The sequence below is a fragment of the Camelina sativa genome, chromosome 15 (genome assembly GCF_030686135.1).
Source record: "Camelina sativa cultivar CO46 ecotype springtype chromosome 15, ASM3068613v1".
Taxonomy (NCBI): domain Eukaryota; kingdom Viridiplantae; phylum Streptophyta; class Magnoliopsida; order Brassicales; family Brassicaceae; genus Camelina; species Camelina sativa.
The window spans coordinates 29,507,369-29,525,037 of NC_141894.1; the positions used below are offsets into that span (position 1 = coordinate 29,507,369).

The 17,669-nt window shown below is 36.0% G+C and overlaps 2 protein-coding genes and 1 pseudogene across 2 annotated transcripts; all 3 read right to left on the minus strand.

The window, feature by feature from the left end:
* Positions 1–111: 111 nt before the first annotated feature.
* Positions 112–3,358, minus strand: LOC104747686 (proline-rich receptor-like protein kinase PERK4). The gene is made up of 9 exons (XM_010469363.3): positions 3,107–3,358; positions 2,300–2,920; positions 1,666–2,220; positions 1,479–1,565; positions 1,315–1,385; positions 1,143–1,219; positions 913–1,057; positions 657–818; positions 112–571 (listed from the first exon to the last, which is right to left on the minus strand). Exons 2-9 carry the CDS (start codon positions 2,847–2,849, stop codon positions 323–325), a joined length of 1,896 nt encoding a protein of 631 aa, XP_010467665.1. The 5' UTR covers positions 2,850–2,920; positions 3,107–3,358; the 3' UTR covers positions 112–322.
* Positions 3,359–4,323: 965 nt separating this feature from the next.
* On the minus strand, positions 4,324–16,121 carry LOC104748849 (uncharacterized; annotated as a pseudogene).
* LOC147927312 (uncharacterized) lies at positions 6,631–9,041 on the minus strand. Its single transcript, XM_087489115.1, has 6 exons — positions 8,449–9,041; positions 7,814–7,946; positions 7,438–7,725; positions 7,137–7,343; positions 6,856–7,047; positions 6,631–6,792 (listed from the first exon to the last, which is right to left on the minus strand). Exons 1-6 carry the CDS (start codon positions 9,039–9,041, stop codon positions 6,631–6,633), a joined length of 1,575 nt encoding a protein of 524 aa, XP_087345241.1.
* Positions 16,122–17,669: the final 1,548 nt, after the last annotated feature.

A 17,669-nucleotide genomic window follows, 5' to 3' on the forward strand; every position in this document is an offset into this window, starting at 1 on the left:
CTTTTTAACCGGACCGGTTTAATTGAATCCCGGTATAGAGTCTGGTTAAAGTCCGGTTTAATTTGGTAGATTATGAAAACAGAGCATAGAGAGAGAGAGAGACAATCCAAATCAAACAATAGTAGTTTTCATGTTTGAATCAACCTCAGAGCAGAGAATCATACACATACTTAACGATCTAAAACATAACACAACTTAGTCGAAAAAGTAAATAAAAAAAATCCAATCAATGAAATGACATTGCTTCTAAAAAGCTTACATTGGTTCTGCATTCAGAACCCTCAAAATCTCTTCTTTTATCATTCAATTCATTGATTCTGTCTCATTGAGGAGCAGCAGGGCTTTTAGTTGACATCTCTCTGGAATCATGACTGGCTGTTCCTTCACTTTCACTGATTGGGAACTCTTGGCTTGACAAAGCTATCTGTCTGAACTTCTTCATGTCAGCGTTGTAAGATGTCTGACTATAATCCGAACTTGCTCCTGATGACCCGTAAATGTTACTGTGTCCTGGCTTCACACCTTCGGTTAAAGCATCTAGTGACACTTCTCCTTCTAATGCTCTCACTATCTGCAGACCAAAACATGTTTTGATATAATTATTATCTTACCAAAACAATATAAAAAATTTAGGTTATATATAATTATTATCTTACCTGGCTCATCTTTGGACGTTTACGGCCAGAATGGCGAATGCTAGCAGCGGCACAAGTCACCATTCGAGCCATTTCTTGCGGGTTGTAGTTGCCTTCAAGCCTTGCATCTGCGAGCTCGTTAAAGTTTCCATCTTCTAGTGCTTGAACCATAAGAGGCCGAGCCTGTATTTATAATAAAGAAGCAATCATCAGTGCCAGTAAAAAAAGCTAAAACATTCACAATTCTTGCATAACAAGAAACATATTTAGGATATACCCAATCTACTAAGGTGTCGTCCATGGTGCTGCTATTATCAACCGGTCGTTTACCAGTTATGAGTTCCAGTAACATGACGCCGTAAGAGAAAACATCGGACTTCTCTGTTAATTTACCGCTAGATGCATACTCTGGAGCAAGATATCTACACATGTTAAGTAAATTAGATCAGTCAAAGGTTCTGTTTCTTGAGTGGCATGGACAATCTTATCACACGATTAAAAGCTTACCCGAAAGTTCCCATCACACGAGTAGAGACATGAGTGTAGTTATCAGAAGTTAACTTAGCTAATCCGAAGTCAGCCACCTGAATTCACAAATGCCATAAGTCATCATCAGCTTTAGCAATGTTACATTAACAAAACCAAAGCGTAATGCCTAATGCGGCTACTAGTTTATCACCATAGCATCAAAGTTGAAGTCCAAGAGAATGTTTGCAGACTTGATGTCGCGGTGAATGATCCGAGGATGGCCTGTGTTGTTTTCTCAGCCAAAAAAGAAATCACTAGTCAGAGACAAAGCAACATTAGTTAAGAAAATGAGAATGTTGAATGTTTGAAACTTACAGTCTTCATGAAGGTAAGCGAGTCCTTTCGCAGCTCCTAATGCGATACGCATCCTTGTGGAGAAATCCATTACCGGAAGATTTTTCCCTGAACCAATAACAACAACAACAACAAAGTTTACAATTTTCTTGAATTTATAGAGTTTAGAAAATAAATTTGTGCTAAAAGTTGTAAGTGGTCTAGTTACCATGAAGATGATATTCCAAAGTATTGTTAGGAACAAACTCATAAACCAACATCCTCTGTCCATCAGCTATGCAATATCCAACCAAAGAAACAAGATACCGATGATGCACACGGCTAATGATATCGACCTCAGCTTGAAACTCCCTCTCTCCTTGTCCACTACCCGATTTCAAACTCTTAACCGCGACTTCTTTACCGTTAGGCAACACACCTTTATGGACATACCCGAATCCTCCCTGCCCCAAAAGGTTAGAATCCACAAACCCTCCCGTTGCAGCCGCAAGCTCTTGATAAGTAAAAGTGCTTTTATTGAATCCAAGGGCTAAAGCAGGCGAAGGAGGAGGTAAAACCGGGCGTGATGGTCCAGAGTACATTTCAGAATCTTCTCCGCTTGTAGGCATCCGCGGTGGAGGAGGAGGGGGTGATGGTCCACCGCCTCCCCAACCACCACCAGTAGGTTGTTGGTTTTGGCCTTGTGAATTTATGTGCCAATTTGGATAATTCTGTGAAGCATTGTTGTTGTTGTTGTTGTTTCCATAGTATTGATATTGATTTCCTGAAACAATAATATAATGAACAAATGTAATCTAAGCTTATAAAAATGTGTTAAAACATATGTTTTTTTTGTTTTTTACCTTTCATGGGTTCATCAGGATAGTAAGAATCTTGTCTCTTCTTTTTGCGTCTAAGACAAACAATGATGAGCACAATCATCAAAAGTCCAGCTCCAACTAATACACCTATGATGATACCCGTATTCATATTACTTCCTCCTCCTCCTCCTCCACCGCTTCCTCTGTTGCTGCCTCCGCCAGAAGGAGTGTTTTCCGAACGAGAGCCGCCATTATCTCCCGACGGCGTCGATCTGCTTCCACCGTTGTCTCCATTATTCCTAGAAGGAGGAGAAGGAGGAGAGCCACGTGCTGGTGGAGATTCATTTCCACCACCGTTCTGTGGCGGTGCGGGAGGAGAATTATTAGAGGCATTGGGAGGAGAAGGAGCTTGTGGAGCTGGTGGAGTTGTGGGATCAGGAGGTGGTGATGATGATGAGCCTCCTTGAGGAGGAGTAGGAGTAGGAGGAGATGGAGCCGGGGGAGAAGAGGAGGTTGAATTGGTATTAGCCGGTGGAGATGGAGAAGAGGTAGAGTTTGACGGAGGAGGAGCAGATTCAGGGGAAGAAGCCATCGGAGATCAAAATTTTCCGGTAACGAAAATATAAAACTCTCCGTCTTCTCTCCCTTAACCACTCAATTATTCTAAAAACAAAAACGTAATAGAACAGATCATAATGAAAATGTTTGTTAATTTGGGGATAACGGTCTCTTTGTCTTATTATGTTTTGTTAGATCGTTTAACAAATTAAAAAAAAAAAGCAGATAACAATGCTAAATATGAAAGATTAGTACAAAATTAGTTAAAGAGATTAGCATGAAAGTGTGTACCTTATAGAAAGAGATTAAGGGGGAGAGATCCGAGTTTTTGAGCATTTGGGTGAGAAAAGGATTATAGGAATAAGGGAGATTTTGAGATTTGCTGCGTCTTCATTCCGAGAAACATGCCTATTCTTTCTCTCTCTGTCTGTCTTAATAACAGTTTTGTGTTTTTAGTTACTAATAATTGTAATAATCTCCGGTCTAATTTTTATCTTTTAGGCTCCGTGATATTAGGAGAACTGAGACTGAGAATTGTTGATTGAATTCCACGTAACCCCATGCATTCTTCTTATTATTCGTTTACCTTTGTTAGGTGAATCTCTCGTTTAATATTGTCCGTCAGATTATATTACTCCTCTCTAGATCATTCCACGTGGTTTTTTTGACAACTTAAAATCAATACTAGAAAAAGTAGTGTAGTTGCAGATTTAATTTTGAACAGTTTTATTGGTGTGGGTATAATAACTAAAAGCGGTTATGTGAAGTTATTACAAGAACTATGGGTATAACTTGGTTTTAATCTCACATGTATATTGAAAAAAAAAGACAACATGTGCTGCGTCATGATTCTCAATCTTGTTCAAGTCGCAAAAATGACCCGATCACAAGTAGTTTATTTTAGAGTTTTTGAATTTTGATCCTTAATCATTGATAAATTTAATCCTAAGAAATTCATTCGTAAGAGTCTTTAATTTGTACGATAAACCAGTAAGAGTGTAAGACAAGCAACATACAGTATATTCTTTATTTAGTTAGCAATAGTTTAAATTTAAGTATACTAAGGTTTTTTTTTTTTTTTTTGTCAAACTAAGTACTAAGCTATGATCAGTTTGCCAACAAGCAAACATATGAAATGTAAATCCCTATCTCACCCATCTTCTTTTGGTCATAAGGCTTGCGCCTTCTTTAGAGGAAATCAGTAAAAAGATATTTCTAGAGTAGATTGTAGATAGTATACAGAGTTAAAAACTTAAAAGAGACTTGCCAAAGAGATTATTGAGGATTTTATGGAACCAAAAAAAGGTATGTAAAGAGGTTATGTATATCATCTTGTCATTGTAATCAAAATATTTTTTTTCCCTGCGTACGCAACTATATTAGTTCTGCATTCGAAAAGTATCTTCATATTGAAGTCAAAATATTCCACTAAGTTTTCTTTCTTCTGTATAATATTTCATGAAACTTTTATATATATACTTCAAAAAACAAGAATCCTCCTGCGTGCATCATGGTGGGGTTGTCCCATATCTTTGGGACATACCAGAATCTGACAGTGTATCCCACACCTGCACATATAATTCATTAGTTTCCTATAAAAACATTAATTTGTTATACTATCTTGTATCATGCATCAAAATCTCTACTCACTTTTAGCTTCCCCTCTGAGCCACCAATAGCGAATAAGAAGGGGAAGTCCGCAGAGAATGAGACCGAGAACACTTATCCCTTTTTGATGTCAACGTTTAGAATGGGCGAAAACAAAGAAACCAAAGAGAAACAAGTGGGAGAAAGAAAGAAAAAACTTATTAATGGCTCGTACCGCAATTGGCATGCATGTGTGTAGCGATCAATGATGGTTGATTGTTTGAAAGATCCCAAAGTTTCACACTTCCATCCTCAGATCCTGTAGCCAAAAGCTGCACATCTCGGAGAGATAAATCTAAACCACTATACTATGAATTAATATGATAAGACACAAGAGAGAAAGAGAGACATGTACGTACATTGGGCGCATGTATGTTGTATGATATGGAGGGGACTTCAGCATCATGAGCATGGAGAATGAAACTTGGTGATAAATCAGAAGCACGTATATCAAAGCCTTTCACAGTTCCATCTTGGAGGTTCACCTAACATTGAATATAAAAATAAAGATAACGAGTCACATCAGTTACCTCAGACAATCACATGTCTATCAGAAGAGAAAATAAAGATCAATGCACCACAAAAGAGTGTTCACTATGAGGAACCCAGGCCAAGCTTTCGACTTCACCCTTGGTAAACCATTTCAAACCTGAGTGTGAAGGGTCCCTTCCATCTTTCTATAAAATATATACATACAGATATTAACAAAAATCTGATCAACATAATGATAAATGCTAATGTACAAGATTCGACACACAGATGGAACAAAATAGTCACCAATACAACTGTGTGATCACGAGACCCACTGAGGAGTACTTATGGAGCATAGTGGTTCCATACGACCGCTTGAACTTGTTAGTCAACCAATACACACAATAAACCACGAGAATGCCACAGATACTTGACAGATCATAGAAACAGTTTTCACCTACCTCATTCATGTGATGCTCCATAGTGAGCTTACATTCCCCTGTAGCCACATCCCAAACCTTAACTTTTTTGTCAGAACTGGCACTTGCAACTATACTCCTATTATTTTGTTCCAGTTAAAAGTCAATAATGAGAGCAAATCTTGATGTAAGTGTCAATCATGGAACCGCCAAAGAGAATATGTATACCTAAACTCCTTGTTCCAAGCAAGATCAATCACTGATTCATAGTGGCAATCTTCTGATGTCTATAGAGTGAGAGAAAGACAAGTAACAAAGTTATAACATGGCAAATTTTAGAATGGATAGCTAAAATCATATACAAAAGGTGGTTGTCACACCTGTCAAGCTATTTGTCCCAGTTGTACACAAGGTAGCAGCTCATCATCCACCTGAAAGCAGTATATAATCATAACCTAATGATAGACAAAACAAACGTAAACCATCATAAAAGCCACTACAAGAAAACAGTACATTCCCGACTACAGTTAGAGTCGTTAAGTAGTCGCTAATTTGCTGTTTACGACTCAGTTACGACTAAAACGTGTAGTCGTAAATCCTAAGTCGGTAAAAGAATTAGTCGTAAAAATAGTCGTTATTTAACGACTACTGTACGACAAAATTCCGTAGTCGTAAAAATAGTCGTAACAGAGTTGTAAATAATTACGACTACGATACGACAGAGTTACGATTAACCAGCAGTTATATTGGCAGTTGTAAAAGAGTCGTAGTGTAGTCGTAACATTTGAAGACTCGCTTACGACGGATTTACGACTAATCATGATATACAGTAATTTTGCTTGTAGTCGTAACGTAGTCGTAACATGCTTATTGATTTACGACTATTTGGCTACTATTCTAAACAAATTAGTAATGTAATTTTAATTTGTTTAGCGACTAATGTTTTGTGGAAAACAAATTTATAAATGTTTTAAATTGAAATTGGTACCTGTTTCTCAAAATATTATGAAACCAATATTAAGGCAATAAAGTCATATTAGAACAAAAACAAGATTAAGGCAATAAAATCATATTAACCATGATTTATAATACAAACCAAAAGACCAAGTTTCTCACAAGAAAAATATACAAACCAAAAGAGACAAATGCATACCAAGTATACATATGTCTCAACAAAGAGACAAGTTCAACAAAAGAGAGAAGTTCAACAAAAGAGACAAGCTAATTAGTTAGGTCTATGAAATTGTAGGTGAGAAGTTAACCTACAAAGCATCACTGTTAAGGAACCGGATTTGAAGGTGGAGCTGTTGCAGAGAGTGTGGTTGAGAGTGGCTCTGTGGTTGCTTCAGCTGATTGAGTCTTCATAAACTCTATAAAGGCAGGGTCAGTTTTGCGCAGGTACTTCTCGACTAAGGACAAATGCTCTAACTTGTCCTTCTGCTCAGCCACAGCTTGGAAATGTAGTGCTTCACGGGAAGCAAGCTCTGCATCACGAGCAACAACTTCTGCATCACGGCGAGAATTATAAGCAGCCTGCTCTTCGATTTGACGTTGAGTTTCCCTCATTTGCTCTTGCAATGACTGAAACATTGCAGACTCTTGTTGTTGGTTTTCCTTACCATTGAGAAGAGGTTGAAGAGTATGCTTAAGACTTCCAACTCCATACAGGTTTCCTCGTGAATCTTTCTGAGTAGACTACAAGAAAACAAAGAGAAAAACAAACGTTAAAGAGGCTGTAGAAATCGAAAGATAATTCAATGTGGGTTGTAAAAAGTGATATTTACCTGAATAAAGATGTTTGTGTAATCATCTGCTGTGAGCTCTGGAGGCTGTGAAGTATGTTCCCCAAGGTCGGACAACTTCTGCTGCAAGTTCTTCTCATAATTGAGAGAGATTTGCTCTGCCTTCCGGTCAACATAAGTACCATCTGGCTTGGTATGTGTCTTAATAAAAACCTCACCAAGACTAACCGGTCTTCCCAATTCCTTTTCCTGCAATGTTACAAAAGAATCAAGGGTTATGACATCATTTAAAGCTCCAAATGTAAAGAAAAACAAAATTTATGGGTATATAAAAGTTACTAACCATTTCGTTATGGATTTGTTGATAAGACTTTGGCCCTGATAAGTGGACGTGAGGACCAAGACCACCACGATCAGACATACGAGCTTTAGGGTAGGTGACACTCCTTTGTTGTGCTTCTTCAGTCTCCCAATAATCAACCATTGTTTGCCAAATAGTATCTCTGATCCATTTTGGTCGCTCTCCACTAGTCTTGGCATTGCAAATCATGTCTTTCATCCGGCGTTGGCAGATGAGCTCGAAAAACTGTTGAACTGTCCCAGTAATCAAAGGATCCCATGTGTGTGTTTTCTACATAGCAAAGACAATATAATGATGTTAGTGGAAACTCAACAAGTAAACCTATATGTGAAAAGGTTAAGAGAGAAGAAAACTGTACAGCAAACTCAATGAACCATCTCTGTTGTCTGTCCCGAGGTACACATGTCCAGCTGTAGTATGGACCATCAAATTTATTTGTAAAATTTTTAGTAATGCTCCTTACCAGTCGCGATTTTTCGTAGCGAGTAAACCTGCAAACAAAAAACAGCAAAAAAGATGTCAATGTTCTAAAACAGATAAGGACCAACACAAAACAGATGTCAAAACAGATTGAGTACTTATACTTATGTATATATGACCAACGCAAAACAAAATCTATTAAGAACCTTATAAACAAACAGACATATATATAGGTCCAACACAAAACGGATGTCAAAGATTGGGTACTTATACATATATATAGGCACAAAACAGAACCTATTAAGAACCATCAAAGATTGAGTACTTATACCAACAAATAAGTTATAGTTTGTTTGATCGAGTACTTATAACAACAAACCGGCTCAACACAAAACAGAACCTATTAAGAACAATGTAAACAGACATCAATGTACTAAAACTAACCATCAAAGAGCATCAAAACTAATGTTCTAAAACTAACCATCCGGATTAATGTTCTAAAACTAACCATCCTCAAACTAACCACCTCAGACAATCAAAACAGACAAGCTCATTAGAAGAATGTATTAATACCAGGTCGTGTTTGGCATCGGTGTTGGGGAGAGGACGGTAGTAAACTTCTCACGGTTTGGAACTCTAAGCAGGGCATTTAGAGTGACAATCATGTCCTCCTGGAGCTCTGGATTTGAAGCCTCAGAGCCTTCATGGTAGTTGTTACCGTGAGATGATGGACGGCTCTGAGCTTGAGAGTTATCAGCTGGAGACGGTGGAGCGTCTTGTGGTGGAGGATCAGCTGGAGACTGTCGCGGATTGTTATGGACCTCCTCTGACGAAAGAGGCTGTTGAGTCTGACGTTGTTGGTTAACCGAGGTCCGGAAAAAAGTCTGTGGCGGTGGATAGTTGCAGATCTGTGGTGTTCCTGACGGTGAGGGTCTCGGGAAAATGTGGTCTTGCTCTTGCGGTGTTTGAGGATGGGGCAAATCTGCTGCCGGCGTAAAGTTGTATTGTGTCGGTAGAGAGTTTGGTCTTCTCGCTTCTTTGATGGGGGTCGACCCTTCGGTTCTTTGGAAGAAATTACGGTCCATCTTCCTCTTTATTCCTCGCTTAACTGGAGCTTTGGTCAGAGCCTTAGTTGCAGACTTCGCCGCAGATTGCGTTGGAGCCATCGTGAAGAAGAGAATCGGGAGACAGATGAGAAAGACATACAGATAAGAGAAAGCAAATCGGGATTCAGAAGAGAAATCGGGAAGAGGAGAGTTTCGAAGATTTTTCGAAGAGGAGAGAGTTTCAGAGTTATCGAAGAGAAGAGAAGAGGAGAGTTTAGGATTAGGGATTTTAGTTTTGGTTTTGGGGGAAAAATTAGGTTTTAGGTAAAGGGGGAAATCGAATTTTTTTTGGTTTTGGGGGAAATAATTTTTGTTTAGAGGGAAATTAATTTGGTTTCCCGGGTTTAGAGGGAAATTAATTGGTCGCTAATTAGTCGCTAATAGTCATAATAATTAAACTAAAATTTTAATATTTAGAAACTAAATATTAGTCATAATTAAACTAAAAGTTTAATATTTTGAAACTAAAAGTTCAATATTTTGAAACTAATTAGTCATAATTTACAATTTAATATAAATACATAATTATTTATTTGAATAGAAACATAATTATTAATAATATTTGATACAAGCATAATTATCCAAATTGATACAAATATTTTACACAAGCATAATTAGTTAGGAGGATCTTCGTCTTCATCTACTTCATCGTCTGAAGATGATAAATTACATTGAAATTCATCTTCTGGTTCTGCATCTTCGACATCATAATCAAGATTTATTGGTTCATTTATTTCTTCTAAATTATCGAAAACCAGATCTTCAATAGTTGTCACCAATACAGCATCATCATTTTCTGTTTGCAAAAGAGTCGGTTCTTTGTTCTCATATTCTCCTGCAATGTTTCCCCTTGGATTAACTTTTAAAACATTGAGCCATTCCTTCCTTGGTATCTTTGTGTATGGGTAGGGAATATAGCAAACTTGATGCACCTGGGAGGCTGTTTAGGAATATCAACACAAATATATATTATCGACATTAAAAAATAATATCTCTATATATATATGTACGTACCTATAATAAGGGGTTCGTATTTATTATATTTTCTCGATGATAGAACGTCTACAACGCCACCATTTCTCATTCGAGTGCCTCTACCCATAACAGAGTCATACCACTTACATTTAAAAAGTGTGATTCTCAAATTGACCATCCCCTCATACTCAAGTTCTATGATATTAGTTAAAGTCCCGTAGAAATCCGCTGCATCGGATGCATCAGTGTAATTTTCACCTTTAACACAGACTCCATAGTTACAAGTCTTTCGTCCAACACCATGATCACGTGTATGAAATAAGTAGCCTCTTGTAAAATACATTGGCCATGTTTTGACCTTGTTCAAAGGTCCATGCACTATCTCTTGAACCCAGGTAGGAAATGGATTTGTGGCGTTCCAGTAAAAAACCTGCATATTAGTCATAATATTATATTAGAATTATTTATAATATATAATTAGGTACGGACCCGCACATACGTGCGTTATTGATTTCAAAAATTATGTTTACTATAAGGTTTGTAATATATTATATACACATAGTGTTACATTTATAAATATAATTATTTGTTAAATCATTTACAGTTCAAACTTATATTAGTTTTGTTTCATTCAGTGTATGTTTTTTGAAATAATAAAAGTTTCAGCATAAAATTAAGATTCACAAAACAACATACCTGGATCTAACGTTTACCGAATTAGTGATTAATCAGAATTGTATAAAACTTGTAAATTATAAAACATATAAAAACCATAAAAAAGATTAAAACTTCTCAAAACGAATGACCTAAATTCTTAAGCAGGTCAAACCCGTCCCGGTAGCCATACTCCATCAGGGGTATAATATTTTTTATCTATAATAACATGTCCCTCGAAATCTTTAAGAAATAATATATATATATATAAGATGCTATATTTTCTCATATGTTAATTTTGAAATTATGGAATTTTTAATATACGTTAGTCTTATATATCATAAATTTTCTATATGGAAAACTGAAAATTAGGATTGGCATAAGTTTTAATATTTTTAGTTTAAAATAAATTTACGATGCCGTCAAATTGTTTTTTAAAGATTTTCCAATATCTTTTATTCAAAATTAATTTTAATTTTTTTTGGTCAAAAAATTTTAAACAGTAAGAAATAATATTATTTATATTTTTGAAAATATGATTTAAATATATATTTTTTACATCTCATGTGATACTTTTTTATTATATTATAATACATAGGTTTTGAAATAATTTCAAAAACATGTAGGAGATAATATTTATTAATATTTGAATAATATTTACCAATTATTTATAGGAACAAAATATTGTGTTTTGTAGATAGATTGAATAACAATAGCAGTTTTATGTAATATTATAGAATATTAAGGGCAAATAATAAATTGGGCACAAAACTTTCTGGCGACGACACATCAGCTTTTTTTCAAGAATGCTTCTCTTTTAATATATAGGGGATAAAAATTTTTTACATAAGGATTAAATAAAGACATACATAATCTTTAACCCATAAATGATATTCGTCAGCTCTTTTGGTGGAGAGTTCTTTTTCCGAAAGTCTTGGATATTTTGCACCAATAAAATCCTCGAACATACTATATATACAAGACCAACACAAATATATGAGAATTTTTGTGGATTATATATATAATAAAGTATATTTTACTTAATCAATATAAACTTAATTATACCTCTCAATTGGCTGAAAATAGTCACAATTTCTTAAAACATATGCATGTGCGCATTGATAGTCTCTTTCAGACAGCCATACTTCATTCATTTCTCCACTTGGACGGCCGATGTGAGTAAATATAGGAGGTACTCCAGGGACATGATATTCATGGGCTTCACCTTGATCGAATCGTGTTAACCTGACCAAATGAGAAAAGCAAATGACTTTCAAATAAATGATAATAGTTTTATCTACCTTGATTGATTTTAGAATTTACCTTGATTTTGTTTTTATATGATCGGCTAAGTAGTGCTCAGAGAAGTAAGCAATCTCGTCATTGATATATGACTCAACGATTGATCCAGCCACATATCTTTTTTTCTTCGCTTTTCCTTTCAACTTTTTGAAAAATCTCTCAAAAGGATACATCCACCTATATTGGACAGGGCCTCCTAATTCAGCTTCGTAGGGGAGATATATAGGCAAATGCTCCATCACGTCGAAAAATGATGGTGGAAAGATCTTTTCCAAATTGCATAGGATCTGAATTATGTTCTGTTTTAGAATTTGAATGCGACTTTTATGCAAAGTTCTCGCACATAAGTCCCGAAAAAATGCTCCAAGCCCTACAATATACAATGCAAAATATTGGGGTTAATTTCTTTATATTTACTATTAAATGACTTCAAAAATATAGGTATATATATATGAAACTAATTAATACCTGATAATGCAAGGTGGACGTTCCGGTGTAGGAGTTCTGCAAAGGTAAATAGAAGTAGTCGTTCCATAAAAACATGGCAGTCATGACTCTTCATGCCTGAAAACTTTCCATTTTCCATATCAACACAACTAGCTAGGTCTGACGAATAGCCATCAGGAAATTTCACCGAATATTTGACACATTCTACACATTCTAGTAAACTTGTTCTCGCTTCTTCTGTCAAAGTGTAGGGTGGGAAAGGAGCTTTACCATCACTATCAATATGTAGTTGTGGCCGAGAACAGAATTTTTGCATATCCAATCTTGACATGATGTTGTCTTTTGATTTACCCTTCACACTCATAAGAGTATACATGATGTTATCCAAAATGTTCTTCTCTGTATGCATCACATCAATATTGTGTCGAAGATTGAGGTCCCTCCAGTAAGGCAGCTCCCATAAGATGCTTAACTTATGCCAGTTGTGTTGCTTCCCATAGCCAGCAGTCTTCTTTTCATGACCATTTCCACCAACGTCCTTGGTTTTTGGTGGTTTTACTTCAGCCAACCGCTCGTAATAAACTTGCTCACCGGTCAACGACTGAGGTGGATACTCTCTCGAAGCATCTTTTCCCTTGAGAAAGTCTTTCTTATTCCTCCTTAATGGATGACCGTGAGGAAGAAATCTCCGATGACAATCAAACCAACACACCTTCCTTCCATTAGGGAGATAAAACGACTTTGTATCTTCCATGCAAACTAGACAAGACAATTTTTCATGGTTTGTCCATCCTGATAACATGCCATACGCCGGAAAGTCACTTATCGTCCACATTAGCGCTGCCTTTAGATTAAAATTTTCATTCAAGGAAACATCGTATGCATCGACTCCAGTAGACCACAACTCTTTTAACTCCTCAATCAAAGGTTGGAGGAAGATATCCAGACTAGCTCGCAGATGATTTGGCCCATAATTCAAAAATGTAAGAAACAAGAACTCTTCGTTCATGCACATACCAGGGGGTAGATTGTATGGAGTCAAGATCACAGGCCACAATGAATGATTACGGGACACGCCAAACGGATTGAACCCATCAGTGCATAATCCAAGATAAATGTTACAGGGTTTTACTGCAAATCGAGGATTTTGTTCTTGAAAATATTTCCACTCCACTGCATCTGAAGGATGACACATTTCTCCCTCCTTAGATTTGTGCTCAGCATGCCATCTCATCGCCGCCACAGTCTTGTGGCTCTGGTACATCCTCTTCAATCTATCAGCAATAGGTAGATACCACATACGACTGTATGGTACTTTGGTTCTACGTCGAGGATCCTTTGGCTTCCATCTTTGAGCACCACAAAACAGACAAGTCTTTTCCTTTTCGTCATCTTTCCAGAATATCATACAATTGTTAATACAAACATCAATTGTATAATATGGGAGACCTAAATTGCGCATTAATTTTTCTGTCTCATAATGTGAACCCGTTGCCTGGTTTCCTTCTGGTAAATACTCATTCAATATTTCGCACACCGAGTCCACTAACTTTTCACTCATATTATACTCCGCCTTATTTTGCATGAATCGAGCAGCTAACGATAATTGTGAGTGACCTTCATGGCAACCATCGTATAGTGGATTTTTTGCGCCTTCTAACAAGTCGTAGAATTTCTTTGAATGATTACGTATTGGTTCTTCTACATTTTGAGAACTACCCTCATGATAGTTATCATCTAAACCCACATTATAACGAAATGCATCATTCACCATATCCACATATGGATTTTCTACTACATTACCCACATCTACATTACCCACTTCTTGATCACTACCAACATAACTTGTTCCTATATCCATATTGATTTCTTCCCCATGTCTATACCAAATATAATAATCAGGCATAAATCCATTGCTAAAAAGATGATTCCAAATTCTTTTTCCCGACATAAACTTATCGTTCTTACAACGACTACAAGGACAGTGAAACATACCCCCATTATCCTGTGATAGAGATTGACTATTTGCAAATTCCATGAATTGCTCCATCCCCGTTGTAAACTCCGCCGAAAAATTGCCCGTCACTTCATCGAACCTCTTATACATCCACTCTCGAGAATTACTATAATTGTATTCTCAGACATTATACAAGAATATAGAAAATATTTTTTTTCTTTTTCTTTATTTTGGAAGATTTTTTTATTTTGGAAGATTTTTTTTTGTGTTTTTATGAGTGAGAAGAGAAGAAATGGTGAGTGAAGAGAGAAGAAGTGGTGAAGCTCGTATATATAGGCAATTTTGGCGACTACCAAGCGACTATTAAAATTCAGTCGCATAACACAAGTACACCAACCCCCAAACGAAGAAAACGTGAATTTTAATACCGACATGTTACGACTATTATACGACTACGTTACGACTCACCGAAAGTGTCGCATAATAATCGCTAAATAACAACTACTAAGCGACAACCTGTACGATCCGCCGATATTGTCGTAATATAGTCGCCTAATTTGGTGACTTGTATGCGTCTACCTAGATAGTCGTAACTTAGGGACTACATAACGACAAGGTTATGACTGCATTTATAATTTTACGTATTAGTCGTAACGTAGTCGTTAAATGGCGACTATTTTTACGATTACTGAATTTTGTCGCAATTTAGCGACTACTGTACGATCATTTTTATTTAGTTGTAAAATAGTCGTAACGGAGTAACCAAATAGTCGCTAAATTTAGCGACTGAAAAATAGTCATAAAATATAGTCGGCTATGGGCTGTTTTCTTGTAGTGAGCCAGGTTAAAATTTAAATGCATGATCAAGATCCCATATCTCTATAAAGGAGTACTTCATAGACCCGATAGCCACAAAGTTCACTGCCAACGTCAAAGCAAGAAAAAATTGAGAAATATCAAGATAATAATCTCATCCATAGAAAAAAAAAAAATATATATATATATATATATATATAGAGCTGCTTGGATACACACACTAATCTTTTTCCCCTCCTTTGAGAGGACAATCAAGCCATGCTGTGCACAATGGAACCGCGGGTATAATTACATCATTACGAAGATATAAGTTATGAGAGCCATTCGCGGTTTCCTCGTATTCATAGACCTCGAGATAGTTGACTCTGTGTTTAGTAGTGGCACAGATGATCAGTGAATCAGTTGGCCTAATTGTCATATCATCAAGATCCTCTGAGCCATAGTTATTCTAAGGTATACCAACACGATAGAAGCAGCTGACTTAGATGGTTAAAATACTTATTAATTAGTATTTACTAAGGTTGCAAAATAACCAAAGGTTTATTGTTGAGAGTATCCTCAAGGTAGTTTCAATATGACTTACCTCAGTATTATTTAGGTATGGATCCATCTCATTACTTGGATAATGAAGGTCTCCTTGTCCAGAGATAAACAGTTCAATTTCTGAGTCCAACAAAAGAATGAAGGAAAACTGTATATTAACATATGCAATACAAGAATGAAACTATGTATGAAAAAGAAAGAGCTGACATATATATACCATCATCCTCTTCATCATAGTTGTCCATGTCGAGTTATTTCAAGAAGTTGACTACGTTATCAGGATCTGTTGAAGAAGAAGAAGCACCCTTGCTTATGGAACATGGTTTTCCAAGCGAGTTTGCTACAGCTTTGGCATGTGAAACTTCATAATTCTGAATTTCATCGTCCATATCCATGTCATTGAGACTGTATCCAATGTAAATGAAATCAATGGATGACTCTCCCATTATAAAGACCAGAGAAAAAGGAAGAATTGTTTCCTTTTCTTAAAAGTGCCATTATGGATGAGCTCTTTGATTTCCTCCTTAGAAGAAGGTTCACCCGCATAGGGCATGGCCTTTGATGCCCTTTTTGGTATCCATGAAATTGAAGTTATCATTCTGCAAAATCAAATCGAAAGAGAGATTAATAAAGCATTAATTAGCTAATGTCGTCATCTTTGTCTTGTTGGAAGAGCAAAACTTAAAGCTATGACTGTTAGCGACCGAAGAAGAGAAACAAAACGTTCTTTCTGTTTCGGTCTCTCGTTTTAAGCTATAAGAATAAGAGAAACAAAGCTTAGATTATGAGCCATCAGCTCCACAAATACGAAAACGACAGTAACCGTAGGGTTTAGGGCTCATGCTGTTAATATGGGCTTTTTTTTTTTAAATTTATATCCACTAAATAATCGGGTTATACTTTACACTATCTACTAATTTTTTTTTTTTTATAACTCAAGGTAAATCCTCAGACCTATGGAAGGGTTTGAGACTAATCTCTGGGGAGAGGGTATCCCATGGGTAGGGTCCCCCAGACTTTCAAATGGGCCGTAAGCAATAGGCCCATACCCATGTGGCCAAAGGGATAAAGCTAGCAATTCTGCGCTTGGGGAGAATCGATCCCTGACCTGGACCAACAGGACGACTCTTCTTTCCAAGCTAGAACCAATAGCCCACCACCTCGTGGTTCATGGTTAACGATTTCCCTAAACATATTTTTGTTGAGAAGAGTAAGAAGAGATTCAAAATTCATATCTTGAGGATTATTGTAGTGATTGTGACAAAGGGTTCCATGAATCCCATTGACAAAAATAGAAGTATATAGTAGCTTAATTTTATCATGCAAGTGAAAGTAAGTGGGTAGTTGTTTTTTATTGCATGATAAATTTTTATTATTTTATCCATACAAAATATTAGCTGTTTTAAAAGTAAAAAAATATTTGTTCACAATAAAATTTTACCATTTTTCGAATGACATTTAAAACTTTCAAAATTATTCAAAATTTTTAAATATTCCTACAACTTATTATAAAATATAACTTAATATATTAAAATCTATTTAAAATACTATTTGTTTATTAACTATAAGTGGTAAATTTATTATTAAGCCAAGGAGTAGTAAAAACTTGAGATTGCCTTTTATTATTTAATTTACTGTAACAAATTCCTAAAATAAACTGATTACATATATATATATATATATTAATCGGATTAATAAGAGATAATTAATTTATAATTTTAAATTTAATTTTGAAATTAATCTAATTAATATGAATTGATTAATCTCGTTTTCCCTCCAAAACCGCAAAATCTCGTTTTCCACCAAACTCGCAAAATTACATTTATCCGCCAAAACCGTAAAATCGCGTTTTTCGCTAAAACTGCAAAATCACATTTTTCTGCCAAAACTGCAAAATTGTGTTTTTGGTATTTTACATATATTGTATCCAGATACAAATATCAACTTACAAAACAAACATAATTGCATCGAGATACAATTTATAGACACATGAG